Raw genomic sequence first — 17,180 nt, 5'->3', positions numbered from 1 at the left:
GAACACAGCAAACATACACGCACTCTCACACCACACATAAGCAGCTTATAAACACTTATGGATATACTTATTATCCATAGTTATAGTTACTGTGTTCCTATACCCTGTTGCCAAAAGTTTGGTGATTGGGCTGTTTTTTCTATAGTAATACCAGAAGCAGATATGTATATGTTACGCCAGCTTTGGGCACGAACCAGAAAATACTTAGACCATGCTTCTCAGTTGCCTCCATTGCCACCTTGAGAATTGTTGCCGCCAAGCCATAATGATCACTATCATCATCATTATCATAATAATCATTATGAAAATTATCATAATTATCATTATCATCATAATCATTATGAAAATTATCATTAACATAATTATCATTGTGTAACTTATCAATATCATCATAATCATTATAATAATTATCATAAACATAATAATCATTATGATGATTATCATCAACATAATAATCAATATGATAATTATCATTAACATAATCATCATTATGAAAATTATCATTAACATAATTATTATTGTGAAAATTATCATTATCATCAAAATCATTATGATAATTATCATTATCATAATGATAATTATCTTCATAATTATCATTACCATAACTATCATTATCACAACTATCATAATCATTAAATACATACATACATATATACATACATATATACATATATACATATATACATATATACATATATACATATATACATATATACATATATACATATATACATATATACATATATACATATATACATATATACATATATACATATATACATATATACATATATACATATATACATATATACATATATACATATATACATATATACATATATACATATATACATATATACATATATACATATATACATATATACATATATACATATATACATATATACATATATACATATATACATATATACATATATACATATAAACATATATACATATAAACATATATACTTACATGCATCTACATACATACATCTACATACATACGAGTCTACTTATCTACATACCTGCCCTCCGCCTCCTGGTCCACCGCCTCCTCCACCGGCCGCTGGAGCCAACTGACTGACTTGTCGAATATCAGCAAGGCCTACTTGAATTCATGAGAATCGAGGAGGAGAGCATTAAGAAATTCGTTGCTTTTAAATTGAAGCGCAGCTCTAAGCAGACTCAACTCAATTTCAGTAGGTTGCTATTACACTTTTTATTATAAAACTTCACTTATTATGAAAGCATGAATACTTGCAGCACCTACTTTAATTCATGAGAATCGCGGAGAAGGGCAACAAATCATTTTAGCGCAGATATTATTTGCAATATACAGTCATGTTATTAAAGGTTTTTATCATAGAACACATTCTAGATCCTAAATTAAGATGCTCTTTGGGATCATGCATACCGCCATCTTGTGTTTAATCATTGAACTCGCTTTCAATTCCAATAAAATATTTTTGAAAAGCTTCAGATTGCAGTTTCAAACTGATCAGTCGATGTAGACAGCTTGAAGCGAGCTGTGCGTCTTTAAAACCGGGGGTGCTTGATACGTTTTTATTAATCGTAGACCTTATCAGTTTTTATGTATATATATATACATGCATATATATTACTGAATAATGTTATCAGTCATTGTAACAGTGTTGGCAGCATTTGCACTAGGTAAGTAAAAATATACTTTTGTCATTATGATTCGATTTGAATTTTGGATAAAAAATCAATGCTTATCCCTGGTAGAGCATATTAAAATGTTGTCTTCAAACGTGTAGCGCATAGAAGGACACATCTCCGAACCCATATGGTATATATATGCTTGTCTCTCCGTCTCTTTGTATTCGAACTTGTCTTTCAATTCTAAAGCTATCTACCCAAAATTTTGCGTAGGTCCGTCCTGCTATAACATAAAGCTGCCATATGAAATAACGATCGAAAATTAGGTTCGTAATTCGTGTGAACAAGTTTTCTGTTTCTTCAAGTTATCTCCCCAAACTAAGCTTTTCTCTTTACATATTTGCTTGCCGGCAAACCGTAATGAAAACAGATATTATCTAATAAAGCGACTTAGCTTCTGTGCGATTTTTTGAGAATTTTGAAATGTGGATTATACGATTACATTTTTGAGTTAATGTTCAGGTCTTGAAAGGTCTTTCGTTTGACTTGTCTTTCGAAAGACTTGTATAAAATAAAAATGTACTTGGATACAGATGTGGATCATACGAAAAGGATAACTTATCGCTTGCTTCTCTCTTAAGAGTTACAGTGGGGCCATTGAGTATTCGCATTTAATCAGTTTACTGTTATACTATTATATAATAATATATATATATGTATATATATATATCTAACTAACTAAAAATATGAGATGCACGAAAGCCTTGCTTATCGCTTGCTTCTCCCTACACAGTCACCGTTTGACCATGAAGTGGTTGCATTTAATTAACATATTATAAGGTTTTTTATAAAAAGAGAATTACTTCTCCCTGAACAGTTGCAGCCGGACCGCTGAGTACGTGCACTTCAGATCAATTTGCGTGCCAGAATGGCGACTGCATTAATGGCACACTGAAGTGCGACGGTGTCAAGAATTGCGCAGACGGCAGCGATGAGATCTTCAATACCTGCTATAACACAACCTGTGGAGAGAATTTCTTTCGCTGCTGCTACGGCGGCTGTGTGCCCGAGCAGCAGACATGCAATGGGGACTACGATTGTTGGGATAAAAGCGATGAAAATAAATATTTGTGTGCGTATGGGGAAAGCATGGACAAATTGCTAGCCAAATTGACAGGTAGCTGCAGGTGAGACTTGGGTTCAGATTAGATAGCGACAGACATGATATAACAAGTCTCTGTATAGCGACTTTTATGCACTGCAATGCAAGGATGACGACAGGTGCCTGAAGTGGAGTCAATTGTGCGATGGCCATAGGGATTGTCCCAACGGTGACGACGAGTATCCGGATGTGTGCGGAGCCAGCATATGTCCCCTCGGTTCGTTTCGCTGCGAGACTGGCGCCTGCATCAATGGAAACGGTCTCTGCAATCGGATTATCGACTGTCCCGATGCAAGCGACGAAATACCCGAAGTATGCCTCAAGAAGGAACCACAACCTAACACAGTCTTATTTGATCCAACTGATGCGGAGTATGCGCCAGCCCCCTACGTCTGGTGGACCCACTCTTGCCCCTTGAAGACCGTAAAGGCTATGCGAGTGGAGGAATACTTTTCACAATTTACGTTCAGGCCAGATGACGAGGTGCCGGACCAAACCATTGTGTCCCTGACTTGTGAAAGCGGCTACGAGATTCTTGGATCCAGTATCAATAAATGCGAGAACGGCAAGTGGATGGGATCTGATTCACTCCCCTCAGTCTGCATTCGTGTCTGCGGTCAAAGCCCGATTGTACGCAACATCAGCTATGCGACGCAGTGCGTTTCCAATAGGGATGTTTTGGATTGCAAACAAAATGCGCTCATGAAGGACACCAAATTGTTGGTAACTTGTGGGCCAGGCTTTAGGGCCAAATCGCATGCCAATCAATTGGGTCGACACAGCTGCAATGAGGATGGCGTGTGGGTTGTTGAAGAGGCCAATCCAACTTGTGAGCCCGTCTGTGGTGTCAAATCTCCGCAACATCCCGACACCACTCCCTGGTCTGTGAGCATCTTTCAGCGCAGCTCAAGAGTCCAGCCGAACTATAACTTCAGATGCTTGGGCACCATACTAACACCGTATATTGTAATTACGGCAGCGGACTGCTTTTCGAATATGTCTGAAAGACATTCACATATTGAATACACCATCGCTGAGGGCAATCACAATGTCGACTTCAATCAGAATGAGGAACATGGCTATATTCTACACAACATTTTGGATATAAATTTGGTCGCGCTGTAAGTATTAAAGGAAATAGCTTTGAGGTATGCATATACTGATCTTTACTTTAATTTCTAATATATTACAGCATCACGGGGCAGAAGACAGCTTTAGTTACTTTGGTTAAACCCTTTAAACTAGGTGCTCTGGTCCGACCCGTTTGCTTGACAGCAATTCAGGCAGATCTTGCAGAGGTCGAGAGTTCTGGAGACTTCAGTAAGCAACAGTTGGGTGAGGGGCTGACGCTGTATGAGAACGGGAAGTACACCCTAACACACTTTGTGGCCAGCGAATCGGGCAAATATAATATTCAAGCTTTTCTCAGCGGTATCAAAAATGAAATAGCTAAGACCGAGCAAAGTTCTTGAACACTTGACTGTAATTTGATTGAAAAATAAATAACAAGTAAGAGGTTCTAGTCGGGAGCTCCCGACTAGGGGATACCCTGAACCTCTTCTTCCAACACCTAATGCAGTTCGCGCTACGCGCTCTTTTGCTTTAGTAGAAATAAAGATAAATTTAACAAAAAAGTTCCCTTGGCAGGGTTTGAACTCTCAACTGACCACATTATTTGCTGCCGCCTCTACTCAACAGCCACACCAGCCAAATAACAAAAAAATAGTTTCCTCGGTAGGGTTCGAACTCGCATCAGACCACGCTACTTGTCGCCGCCTCTACCCAACAGCTACACTAATTATTAATCCTTTCTGAGAAAAAAACGAATTAAAATAGTAGCACAGAAAACTATACAATCGCAATTGCAATGCTGTTGATAGAATTCGAAGCGGACGCGCATGTACATGTACATGTACATGTTTTTAGTAGTACATCTTATTGTACTATAAAATAGTCGTGTATTCTCAAAAAGTTAATTGCATTTCAATTGTGGCTTAAATTGGTGGCTTATTAACTTGATTTATAGCTTTGTGGTGGTAGCTGGGAGATAGCGATAGCTATAAAATGAAAGAGACTTGATATGTATACTATTCTAGAAGCAACATATCAATTTGGTGACTCTAGCTCTTATTATTTATCCAAATTGAATCAAAAACAATTGATGCTGATCAAGAATATATGTATATACTTTATAGGGTCGGAGATGCTTCCTTCTGTCTGTTACATACATTTGCACAAATACATTATACCCCTTTTACCCATTTTCAATAATAATTAAATCAAATCTCATCCGAATTACACGAGGTTTGGGTCTTTATTTCTGGTTTGGCATTTAGATCAATTTGCCATCTAAATCTGACAACATTATTTTTTGTTGAAATTCATGTACAAATCGTACCCTTAAATATCCTATTTAGACATTGGTCAACATTACTCATCCCTATAACTTGGTCAAATTTCACCCGATTTTCAAGAGGCTTGGGTATTTGTTCATGGTTTGTCTTCTAGATAAATTTGGCATCTAAATCTGGCAACATTATTCTCCACCGTTGAAGCTACCGTTCCAAACAAGGCCTACATGATTTCCTGAGAATCGCGGAAGAAAGCAATTAAAATATCTTTCTTTTAAAGTTGCAAAGCAACTAAAATAAACATGGCCTGCGCTTGATGTAGCGAATATTCACACATATATATGTACAAAAAAATACATTCATATGTACATACATTCATATACACATACAAACCATGAATTATCCGGAGTTTTCTGGGTCAGAATTTTCCTTAATACTTTATACATCAGGAGCTATTTCTATGTCGTGCGTACATTAATTGATGGTCACAGCGCATTATCCTAAGTAAATTTTCGTATTATAAATTTATGCATGATATCTCCATATCCCAAAAAAAAATGGATAATTAATCTATCGTACACATCAATACGTTTGACAAAGTCCCTGCTTACAGGGTATTACACCGTCGCGCACTTCTAGCAGTTGCTTCAGTGCGAGCAAAGTTGATAAGAATTTGCTTAGTTTTGTGAGCGTTTTTTATTAAATATATATAATTTTTGGACTATCGTCTGTGCGCAGAAGCTAAATGGATGGGTAAATATGGTGGGGAAACCATATAGCGTAACCCCAAAAGCGAATCCAATCCAAGTGCTGAGGGGGAAACTTTGGCAAATTGCAGAAGCCGCAAAAACCAAAAAACAGTTTGTCCAGGGGGGCGGCAGCGTGTGCGAATTGTCAAGGGGTGCGAATCTAAGATTGACTAAGAGTTTCTCAAATTTCTTAATAAACTTTAATGACTGCGGGTGTTGCAGTGTCAGCTGCAGTTGCCGCTCTTGCAGCTGTTGCAGCTGCAACTTTGATGAGCCTGATAAACCGAAACGCCCGAAAGTATGCAACGGCAACAGGAACAGCAATAAACCAGCAGCCCCCTGGAGCAGGTAGTGGGTGGATTCAGGGGAGGTGGGGGGTGCGGGGGTAGTAAAAGCAGGTTGAACATTTTCGCCAATATCAAATGTTATCGTAGATTTGCACCAATAATTTACTTGGCCAGCACGTAGCGAGTGTCACGCATGCAGCGGTTGGGCAAATTGAGGCGGAGGCTGTCGCTGCTGAGGCTGTGGCATGCAACAAGCTTGGCATTCATTTCGGTGGCAACTCATGCATTACTCATGATGTGTGTATGTCAGCGGCCTGCCCGATGACTGCCGCACGGCTTGGCTTCGAATTGTCTTTGCCACTGCCACGGCTGCCGCACTTGCCACACTTGCCGCATGGCCACTGTTTTAATATGGACGCTGCGGTTTTTGCAGTTTAATGGAGTTGCCCATAAAAAGAAAGGCATGCCTGTGCCCGGGCCCGCGACCCGTCCCTTGCCCCATAGCGTTTATTTAACTGCCGAGTTGCTTGCGCAAATTAACACATTTATTTATGCCACAATTTGTTGCTTAAATATTTATCGAAAATAAAGCCGAGTTAACATTAATAATTTGCGTTTATTTTCATATACATTTAATAGTATTCATAATAATAGACGAATTTTATCACACACACATATGATATGGCTGGCATACAGACGCACACATGCACACACAGACACGAACACACACATGCACAAGCAAACACACACACACGGACAGCATAAGTTGAGAGATTTAAATAGCGCGATATTTGAATAGGAAGAGTGCGCCTGCATCCAGCTTAAGATGGGGGGAGGGGCCCAGTTGATGCCAAAGGTCATCCTGTCTGGCTAAACTCGTAAATCGTTTACTTATAAATTCGCTGGGTTGGGGTTGCTGTTGTTGGTGTACGGCCTTGGGGGCAACACGCCCGGCTCGATCAGCCGCAGCAGCCAGTTCAGACTGTACTCCCGAAAGCAGCAGAGGAAGCTGAGCGCCAGGAGCAGCGAGAGCAGGGCACAGCTGCAGCTGCTGAGCACGGCAACGGCCGCATGACTCTGCAACGGCAGCTGCTCCGACTCCAGACACAGCCGGAACTCGTCGTAGTCCAGGCGCGTGATTGCGCAATAATGATTGAGCATGCAACGGCCCAGACAGGCGGTGCCGGACTGAAATCTGACGGCATTGGCGCGATGATATCTGCAATTAGACCGAGGCAAACAGCTAAGCATCTGTGAAGCAGCAGAGAGTTGCGCCTGGTTGGGCTGGCTACCTGCTAAACCAAGAGGCATCCTTGCCGGTGAAACGCTCCGCAAAGTTGTGCAGCGTTATGGCCGAAATGTCGCCGAGCGCATAATAATGCGTCAGATTGTACTCGGACTGCCAGAGAGGCTCGTTGGCGCGATTGGCCAGCGACAAGTCCAGCCAATATTGCGTATAGTCCAGCACCTGGCCGCTGCCCGTGTCGAACTTGTATAGACGCAGCGCTGGATTATTGGAGGCGCCAATACCCTCCTTGCGCGGCACCACCGACGGCGCTATCATCAGCCACGAAATCGGCGTGCCTGCGCATAAGCAAGGTTTCATATGCTATTCACTATAGGATTGGTTTGACCTGCTCACACGTACCCTGATCATCGTAGATTAGCCGAAAGGTGTCCGAGTGCAGATGCCCAAAGAACTGGCCCTGGATGACCGAGGCATGCTTGCGCACCAGCTCCAGATAGCGTCTATTGTTGCGTTCCGTGAAGATCAGCTGGCCACGATGCTGCGGTCCCACGTAGCGCTCATCCACGCCCGGCGGCATGTGTCCGACTATGTACACCTTCATCGAACAAGCGTTGGCAAGATAAACAAGCTTAGAGTATATATGTATATGTCTTGTATTCCCCAAACTCATCAAATTTAGGTAAAAGAACAACAGAAAACTAGGGTGTGCACATAGAACAAATAATAATAGGTCGAATGCAGCACATTTAATCGGGAATCGCGCGAAAAAAAAAATATAAATAATAACTACCCAACACTTGTACTTGATTGATTAAATTTAATATAAATGTTTTTCCATTCGAATTCAAATTAAAATAATACTAAAAGGTGTAATTCAGAAAAATAAAATAAGAGAAAAAGTCTTAAGCTAAAAAATGAAGGACCTTTCGGTTTTGCCCGACTTGGAAGTTACCAAAAATTTCGAAACTTTTTAATTTATATAATAATTAAAATAAATGTATTATTTGGCTTCCAACCCGATTGTTGAAAATCGATATTGATCGATTTTGGGAAATCGAGTGAAGTTATCGAAAAAATAACCGCACTCTGCATATGATATATGTGAGTGTAGTCTTTTTTAAAATAGTAACCTAAAATAAACATAAATCAAGTAACAGTTAACTAGTCAGGAGTGCCCGACTAGGGGATACCCTTTATTTAGTAGATTTTTTAATAGATTATAAAAAGGTATCTAGCATTAAAATAACGATACTGGATCCGTATATACTACTCTAGTCCAGAAGCAACACGACACCTTAATAGATACGGACAGACGGATGGCCAGATAGACAGACATGTCTAGATTGTCTCGGCTTTTGATTTAGTTTATAGGGTCGGAGATGCTTCCTTCTGCCTGTTACCTACATTTGAAAAACATTATCTAAATACAAAATATTCTCTGATATTATAGACGGACATATCGACACGTTGTCCTGGAAAATAATTAATGTTCATTCTGAGCTAACCAGATGTTTCCTACCTTTTCCAATATATGTATACCCGTTGAATTGTATGACAAATCATTTGTCTGCCTACCGTTTCCTGTTTGTCCCTCGACTTGGCCAGCACCTCATCCAGCCACAGCCACTGTTGCTCGGCCTGCAGTTGATCCTGGCCGGACATTGTGCGACTGGGCTTCACATAGTAGTCAGCCGACCAGCGCAGGCTGTCCGACTGCTTGGCCTCGGAGAGGAGCTCGTATCGCATAAAGTTGGTGTTCAGGGCAATGATGCGGAGACGGCTTTTGGTTTGCTCGATGGAATAGTAGCCGCCCTGCTCGAACGTGACGAGTGCCTCTGTGGGCAGCCAGTGGCGCCAGAGTTCGCCCATTTGTTTGTACTTGTGGAGGCCGCTGCTGCCGTCCTCGTGGCCCAGCACGGGGAATATGAAGGGCGAGGAGAAGCTGCGTCCCAGCAGTTCGGTGATGTTGCGCAATGTCTCGAGCTGCACATGCTCGGAGCGTGCCTGAGCGGAGTGCGAGAGGGCGTCGCCGGTCCAGAGCACAAACTCCACATTGTCGCCCTGCTTGGCCTTCATGGTCTTGACCGCTGACTCGACGAGACTCCAGGGACTATCGCAGTTGTGGTTGCCAAACGGACCCGGCGACTCTGTCTCCGTCTCCTGGCGCCCATTGGAGGCGACGGAGGCGCTGGTGTGCGCCAGCTGCCAGCAGCTTTTGTAGATATCGCCCTGTGTGGAGTAATGTGTGTCCAGATGCAGGTCGCTGATGTGCCAGAAGTAGCCTGTAAATGCAGTGGAGAGTCAGAGAAAATTAGAGGCTGCGGATTAAAGGGGCAGCCCGTTGGGCAATTCCTGAACGGGAAAGGCCATGCTGGCCGGCTGGCTGTAAAAACCCGGCGCAAAAGATTTGCCTGCAATTGACCCAACTGACCCGACCGAACCGCGACCCGCGACACCGACTACCGTCTCTACCTGGCAGAAGTCAAGAAGTCACACTTGATTGCGACGGCGAGCCTTTGTGGTGATCATCGGCGAGTCCACAAATCAGTTGGCGTTGGCATGCGCACTGATCAATTTGTAAGCGAGAGCCTGAGTCGAGCCGCGAGTCGAGCGACAGGAAAAAGGATACGCAACCGTCCGGTTAGTGAGAGAGTGGGACCGAGACTGGAACTGGAAGTGGAACTAAAACTGGAAGAAGACTGGAGACTGGCGATCGGGATTTGTATGACAGCAAGATGAGTTTGCGTTTCAGTCTGGCGCTGCTGCTGCTGGTCGCCATGTCGCAGCTGTGGCAGCAGGTCGACGGCAGGAAGAAGCTGTGCGGCGACGCACTCAACGAGGCCCTTGACCTGATATGTGTTAATGGATTTTCACGCAGAATCAAACGCGATTGTAAGTGGACAACGCCCCATACCATACAATATTCTGCCTACTCACATTCAGCTTTCAAGCGGACCGTAGCCCCCGGACTCCCGAGCAGGCGCTGCGGCGCAAATGGCATCTCCTGGCACTGAGGCAACAACTGGATGGAACCACCGATCAACCGGTACCGGCTGGAGGACTGGAGGACCGCCACCTAATCAATGAGCCTGACGGCGCTACACGTGAGCTGCGACGCCCACGTCGCAGGATAACGCACGAGTGCTGCAAACAGGGCTGCAGCTACGACGACATCCTGGAATACTGCGCCTAGCGGGGCAACCAATCGATTGGACATGGTATGGCTGGCTGGCGGGCAACTCTGACACGACGAACCAAAAGCGAATCGACTTTTGCGAATTCATTCAACTACATTTAATCCCACCCCCCCAAAAAATATACTTTTAATTATAATTTCGCAATGTTTTATTGTAATATTTCATGGAAGCAATAAAGTTACTCGATAACAATAGCAACAAACAAAAGGCATCTTCTGGCCCAAAGAACGCCTCCCGCTCGAATTGGCCCACCAGCCGAGCGGGCGGGCACATTCCCCCCATTTCCACGTCAATGGGAATTCTATGCCCTTGCATTCTCGGAACAATAATGAAAATTTTGAATTTTTAATTAGATGACGTTGTGTTTTTGAAAGAACAACAGGCTGACAAAGGACTTACGTTGAATTCTTTATACTCTAACAATGGCAGACTGAGTGCAGTTTTAATAAACATTCAGTTTTTATTATTTATTACTTCAATTTACACATAACACAGCGGACTCTGTTAATAACAGAACAGTTCGCTGTTGTGCATTAGAGCTATGCCATGTTAAGCTGCTTGCTATGTTTATGCCAGCGTCTATTTTAAGAACAGGCTGTTAACTATTTTAATTAGACAAAACTTAAGATAGAAATTTGCTTTTGTTTGGTTATAATCAAGTACATTTTAGTTGTTTACTTTGGATCTGTATAAGCTATGTAGTCAGTGTACTCGATATACCCTGATCCCATTGAAAATGTGTAGAAGGGTATAATCATTTCGTGCAAATGTATGTAACAATCAGAAGGTAGAAGATTTGCTGCGATCTGAGAAAGATCTCCCGTACCATTTGTATTATATCGATATATATCGGTTTTAATAGTTAGATACATAAAACTTGGTGGTAGGTAGGTTTCGTGTACCCTACCCCACCCCACATTCGCAGAGATATCTTAAAGGTAGATTGGGGCTAATAAGATCAGACTTTAAATACCGAAATTATTTCTCGGGTAAACGGAAGCAACACAGCATGATTTATAGAAGGAATTTTTACTGCAAAAGCAGCTTAGGGCATCTCCTAGTCGCGCATTTCCGAAAAGAGCACTTTAACTTGTTTTCAGAAAAACTTTAATGCCCTCTGCTAGAGCATAGGTAAACAACATTAAGCGAAAAGCAGGGCATAGCAAGGTGCAACAGGGGATGGGGCGGGGCACACTTCAGTTTGTTTTTCCACAGTCTGCGATCTGCGCGTAATTATTATTTGACGGAAAAACATAAACAAAGACGTCAGCTGATATGAGTAAAAGCCTCCCACACATAGCCAGCCAAGGCTATGGGTAGTCCCCGACCAACTGACACTTCACCTAACGCCGCCTGACAGTGTGCTCAGTGGAGATGGCTGCAGCGGATCCGCGCCAGCGTTTGGTTAACATATAAAACGCTGCTGTGCCGCCTGGCAGGGCACAGTTGTGGTCTGTTTATTGACGTGGCCGATACGAGTTGGTCGTAACTGGGCTTCGCCATGGGCTTCAAGTGCTCCAAATTGCATGGTATAATCTGCAGCGTGGCGCTGCTGCTGCTGCTGGTGCTGCACGTGCAGTCGATGCGGCTGTGCGGCACCGAGCTGCCCGAAATGCTGGAGCAGATGTGTATGTATGGCTACAACACCAAGATGAAGCGCTCCTATGGTAAGTGTTTTGCCCCTGGCCCTGCCACTGGAACGTAATCCAACTCAAGCACTTCAAATTGGGTGTTGGCAGTGCGGCAGTCTTTTAATGGCATCGATAATGAGAATTCGGATGCGGACGCGGACTTGGATCTAGGCTCGTACGCGGATCTGGATCTGCAGTCGCAGCCCTTGCTGCGCGCCCTGCTGGGTGAGAGCGGCCATCACCTGGTGAAAACACGACGCCGACGCTACGGCGTGCACGACGAATGCTGCCGCAAATCGTGCACCATTGAGGAACTCAACTACTACTGCAAGAAACCCGAAAACAACTAAATGACATGGACATGGCACTGCATTCCGTTGTGGATTAGACTAAGACCAGCTCATGATTGCTAGCTCCGAAGTGTATAAATACTTATCTATGTGTATGCATGTGAATATATTAACTATGGCTAGACCCGTTAATTGTGGTAAAATAAAATAACTAAGACGAACATTTGTGCATCTTGCAAGGATATTATATTACCAAAAGCTAATTATAACAATTATATTTGAAACTGTCTCCAAACACGTATAATGTGCTAGTCGAGCAGAAAAATAGAAATAGATCGACAAAACTGATGAGGCACCTAAAACTAGGTTATGTTCGGAAATTGCGAGACTGTAGTCAAAAACAAAGACAACAAAGCCCGGGTCCATCACTATCTCTTTTGCCCTATCTTCTTTATATTCTACTAGCGGGTATACATCGGCCTTGCCCGTGGTACGCATAAAATAAATTCTCTCAAAGATCTTTGGAAATAAGTTTGAAACCGATCGCACGGTAAACAAAAAACTTGCATACAACTGTTTTCCGCCAATTTACCACGGTTGCGTGCGAAATTTCCCAAAACACATATACAAAAAGTTGCTATGTAGAGCTTTGAAAATAAGTTTTATGCAAATCGGAAAAAACATATAAGCAAGAAGAATGTTGCCAAATTTAGACGGTCAGTTACGTCAGACGGTTAGACTTGAAATTCGGTCAAAGTTATGGGAGTGGCAAATGTTGACCTATGTCTATATAGGATGCTAGCAGGTATATCCCGGCCTTGCCCGTGCCACCTATTCAATAAATTCTCACAAAGATCTTCGAAAATGATTTTGAAGATCGGATGGTTCACAAAAACTTCTGTTGTGGGTGGAATTTCCCAAATCGCTGAAACACGTATTCATTAAGTTCTTATGCAGAGCTTTGAAAATAAGTTTGAAGCTAATTAGACAAAACAAAAGTAGCCGTTGGCTACTAAAGCTTTCGTCTAATATTATGCGTGCACTATGTAGGGCCTGAAATTAGAACCAGCATCCTTTCTTTTTATTTGCCAAAATGAAAAACAAAAAAACAGGTTATTTATAGGAAACTGAGAGAGAGAGAGAGAGAGAGAGAGAGAGTAGTGAACTAAATAGTTCACTAAAATATAGAAGAATTATATTACGTTTATAGATTCATATGAATTAGATTCGATGGGAATATGTTTTTACCTTTAATTAGGAACAAAGATAAGGCTTCAACGGTTTATCGGAGCTCTACACTTACTGAAGCACAGTCTTCCTAAGTTTCGAGCTAAGTTCTCTTCAGACATATGCCGAATTATTATATATATTATATGTATAAGCTTCCGATTTTCTATGTCAGAATTTGTTTATGCAGCTGGTTTTTATTTTAAGCATTTATAATATAAATACAACTTGTGGATTGCACAAAGTAAATACAATATAGAGGGAGTAGAAATTCAAGGTTCTGTCTATGTTCCAAAATGTACTCTGATCGCGGTGCTTGAAGTGTGGGCAAGTTCTATGCCGAAAATCTAGGCGGCGCAGTAAGCCATTAATTCATTGAGTTTGCAGGACCTTCTGCAGCACTCGTCGACGATGCCCTCACGGGTGCGACGCCGGGTGGCGGTCAGCGAGTTGAGAACATTCTCCTGGTAGATGTTGCGCAGGCGCGAATTGGCCATGGGATAGGTAAGGAGCTCGGCGGATGACGAGGGCATTTCCTTCTCCTCGATATACTGAATGGGATCGAGTGGGTCCAGGTCCATGAGGCCTGCAGCACATCAACAAATTGACAAAGGATTAGCTACTGCGAACACCCTGCAGATGCGTATACTTACGCGAGTTGCGTTTCTGGGGAATCAGGCGATTGAATCCTTTGTCACAGAGCGTGCTCAGCATGTCGTTCAGCCGAACGCTGCACAGGCGCATCTCGCCGTGCGAACTGGCAGCTGCCAGGACGCAGATGGCGAACAGGAATGCGAGCGACACGGAAATTGACTTGCACATTGTACTGGGATTAGGCTACGCTATGGAACTGATGCTGGCACACTCGCTGCCGCACGCTTATATACCGTTAATGGCATATCGGGCACCCGCTGGGGTGGGGCATGTGGCAAGTCCAACTACATTGGTGTCAAATTGTGTTAAAGGTTATTGGGACAAGTTGAGTGCATTCTCGAGTAGCTGCTTGCTAAATTCGTTCAATGTCAGCGTTCACTTTTCGTTGGCTTATGCAAATTTCGCCCCACTCGCCGTGTGGGCGGCATTCCTATGCGTGGGGCACACTAGCTCGTTTTGGAGGGGGGTTTGTCTTGCGTCTTTGTCAGCCAATTAAACAATTTGGGCGTTAAAGGACAACGCAAGGTTCTGGCGTTTGCGAACCTGCATTTATGAATACCAAATGAGTTGTTTCAGCCAACATACCCTGTAGCCCAACCCCCAAAGGGGGGTCACTCTATTTGTAGTTAGTTTCTACTGCCAACCAGCTACAATAATTTGTCCAAGTCCATAACACTACCATTCTACTTTTCCACTTTTCTACCCCTGCCCCAACTAGCAGCAGCATCTGCTAAAAACTCAGTCTCAATCTAACGCACAATCCAATGTACCCATTATCACAAAATTTAATGTTTGTCCCTCTGGGGAGAGATTTCAAACAAAAACAAAAACGAACAAACAAATGTGTAAAAAGAAGCTGTAGATTTCCCCTATGCATTAGAACCTATATTCATGTGTTTGCCAAAGGAAAACAAACAAAAGAACAATTGTGGGGTGAAGCGCATTAAGCCAAGTCATATTTAGGTAATTTAATTTCATTGCATTGTTTTTATCAAGTTAGCATTGAGTCTTACCGGCTCGAGACTAGAAATTAGAGAATAACGAAGAGTTAAGCCCGATTCGCAGCATAGTTTTCTTTAAAAATGGTTTGATTTTAATCTTATTGAAGAGCCAGCAGCAAAGCATTAACAACTTGGGCCCCAACCATATTTGGGATATCCAACAAATCTAGCCCGCATTTTGTATATGAAAATATCTACGGCTTGCAATATTTTCAGTACAACGTGCAATTGTAAATTAAAAATAAAAATCTCTCGCTCAAATATTGAAAATATATGAAAATCCTGGAAAACCAGGTTCACGAATCGAACCGCAAGGCAGGAAGTTGGGTTAAACTCTTCTTAATGAGCATTGAATATAGGGATCGAGCCGCACGTGACAAGAAAATAATTTTTTTTAATTTATACTACAAATATAATTCAACACAATGTTTCATTTCGGAGTCTTTGAATATTTATTCAAATTAAAAACAAGTTCACAAACCGTACCTGAAAGCAGGAGGTTGGGATAGATTATAAAGTATAAGGATCGAAACCCTGGACAACAAATAACATTATAATCAGCATACATGTGTATTTATATAATAATGTAACACAAAGTTTTCATTTATGGATTTTTAGGCATTTATTTAAAGTGGAACTATCTATCTTTTTAAACTGAACTAGAATCACGAGCCGAGCCTCAAGGCAGAAGGTTTGTTCAAACCTTTTTTCTTAATGTAGGGATTAAGCCATCTGACAACGAACCAAATTGTTTTTAAGTTTATTTGAAAATGTAATGCAAAATAAATATTGCTTACGACAAAGCCTTTATTTCATATTAAACTATTTAAATATTAAACTATGTTCACAAGCCGCAATAAAAGGGAAGAAAGTTGGAACGAATCTCTTCACTAGGCATAAGATTTAAGGATCGAACCAGCGTGACAACATAACAATTTGTTTTATTCATATTTAAGTGTGAAACAAAATAAATATTATTCCAGACAAAGTTTTCATTTCAGGCTCTTTGGGTAGCTGTTAAAATATGTACAAGGTTCACGAAACGAATGCAGGAAGTTGGTTTGAATCTTGTCACTAGGCCTGAAATGAAGGGAACAAGACCAATTGCTTTGTTTCTAATAAAGATTGTAAAATAAAATAAATATTAAATAGAAATAGAAAACAAGCAGGTGAACGAGGTGAACCACAGGGCAGAGAGTTGGCTCAAATCGTTAACCGAGCCACAGAGACCATTTTTCTTTGGGCTTGCAGTCCAGGCTGTGAGCACATATACACATATTTTTTAAATAGATTTAACACAGGGTAGCTTAGAGTCATGCAGCTTGATTTCTAGCAGTTTCCTTGTTCTGTCTTTACTTACCGATGCGGGCGTTGGCCTCATCTGGCATCCACAGGAGCGGCAGAAACGCTGCTAACAACCAGCTGAAGCTGAAGTTAGTCATTTAGCTGCTGTCTTTGCGGGAGGGGATGGGGTCTTGGGGGGCAGGTGTTGCTGGCGGTGTAGGCTGTGGAGCAGGAAATAGGTGGTTTCTCTTGTGCCGTGTGAATGGGTCGGAATGGAAATTTCGTCAGTAACTTTTGCTTTAGCTTTCTGCTGAGCCGTGAAACTTTTTGCACAGTTTTACTTTTATTCATTAGCTAAATTTTGTGCTGCATAAATAAGTGATTACGATAACGATTATGATTACGATTATGATTACGTTTACGAGTACAGTATCGCGAGTATGAGTATAACGTATATGTGTGTATGCGTGTGTCT

At 42.0% G+C, this 17,180-nt stretch overlaps 5 protein-coding genes across 5 annotated transcripts; 3 read left to right on the top strand and 2 right to left on the bottom strand.

Moving 5' to 3' along the window:
• Positions 1-1,517: 1,517 nt before the first annotated feature.
• On the top strand, positions 1,518-4,363 carry LOC135429639 (modular serine protease-like). Its single transcript, XM_064684016.1, has 4 exons — positions 1,518-1,674; positions 2,501-2,810; positions 2,869-3,906; positions 3,978-4,363. The coding sequence occupies exons 1-4, from the start codon at positions 1,632-1,634 to the stop codon at positions 4,255-4,257; spliced, it is 1,671 nt and encodes a 556-aa protein (XP_064540086.1). The 5' UTR covers positions 1,518-1,631; the 3' UTR covers positions 4,258-4,363.
• A 2,405-nt stretch (positions 4,364-6,768) lies between these two features.
• On the bottom strand, positions 6,769-17,064 carry LOC135429640 (acid sphingomyelinase-like phosphodiesterase 3b). The gene is made up of 5 exons (XM_064684017.1): positions 16,782-17,064; positions 8,997-9,703; positions 7,821-8,016; positions 7,465-7,756; positions 6,769-7,391 (listed from the first exon to the last, which is right to left on the bottom strand). The coding sequence occupies exons 1-5, from the start codon at positions 16,861-16,863 to the stop codon at positions 7,064-7,066; spliced, it is 1,605 nt and encodes a 534-aa protein (XP_064540087.1). The 5' UTR covers positions 16,864-17,064; the 3' UTR covers positions 6,769-7,063.
• On the top strand, positions 10,118-10,666 carry Ilp4 (Insulin-like peptide 4). Its single transcript, XM_064683976.1, has 2 exons — positions 10,118-10,313; positions 10,373-10,666. Exons 1-2 carry the CDS (start codon positions 10,157-10,159, stop codon positions 10,612-10,614), a joined length of 399 nt encoding a protein of 132 aa, XP_064540046.1. The 5' UTR covers positions 10,118-10,156; the 3' UTR covers positions 10,615-10,666.
• Ilp3 (Insulin-like peptide 3) lies at positions 12,060-12,762 on the top strand. The gene is made up of 2 exons (XM_064683932.1): positions 12,060-12,285; positions 12,358-12,762. Exons 1-2 carry the CDS (start codon positions 12,120-12,122, stop codon positions 12,597-12,599), a joined length of 408 nt encoding a protein of 135 aa, XP_064540002.1. The 5' UTR covers positions 12,060-12,119; the 3' UTR covers positions 12,600-12,762.
• Ilp2 (Insulin-like peptide 2) lies at positions 13,944-14,606 on the bottom strand. Its single transcript, XM_064684023.1, has 2 exons — positions 14,420-14,606; positions 13,944-14,352 (listed from the first exon to the last, which is right to left on the bottom strand). Exons 1-2 carry the CDS (start codon positions 14,586-14,588, stop codon positions 14,114-14,116), a joined length of 408 nt encoding a protein of 135 aa, XP_064540093.1. The 5' UTR covers positions 14,589-14,606; the 3' UTR covers positions 13,944-14,113.
• Positions 17,065-17,180: the final 116 nt, after the last annotated feature.

Source organism: Drosophila montana, unplaced genomic scaffold, assembly GCF_035044405.1.
Source record: "Drosophila montana isolate Dmon_TW-CO22-7 unplaced genomic scaffold, ASM3504440v1 contig_2668_1, whole genome shotgun sequence".
NCBI lineage: Eukaryota > Metazoa > Arthropoda > Insecta > Diptera > Drosophilidae > Drosophila > Drosophila montana.
This window is presented reverse-complemented; position numbering and strand designations above follow the sequence as displayed.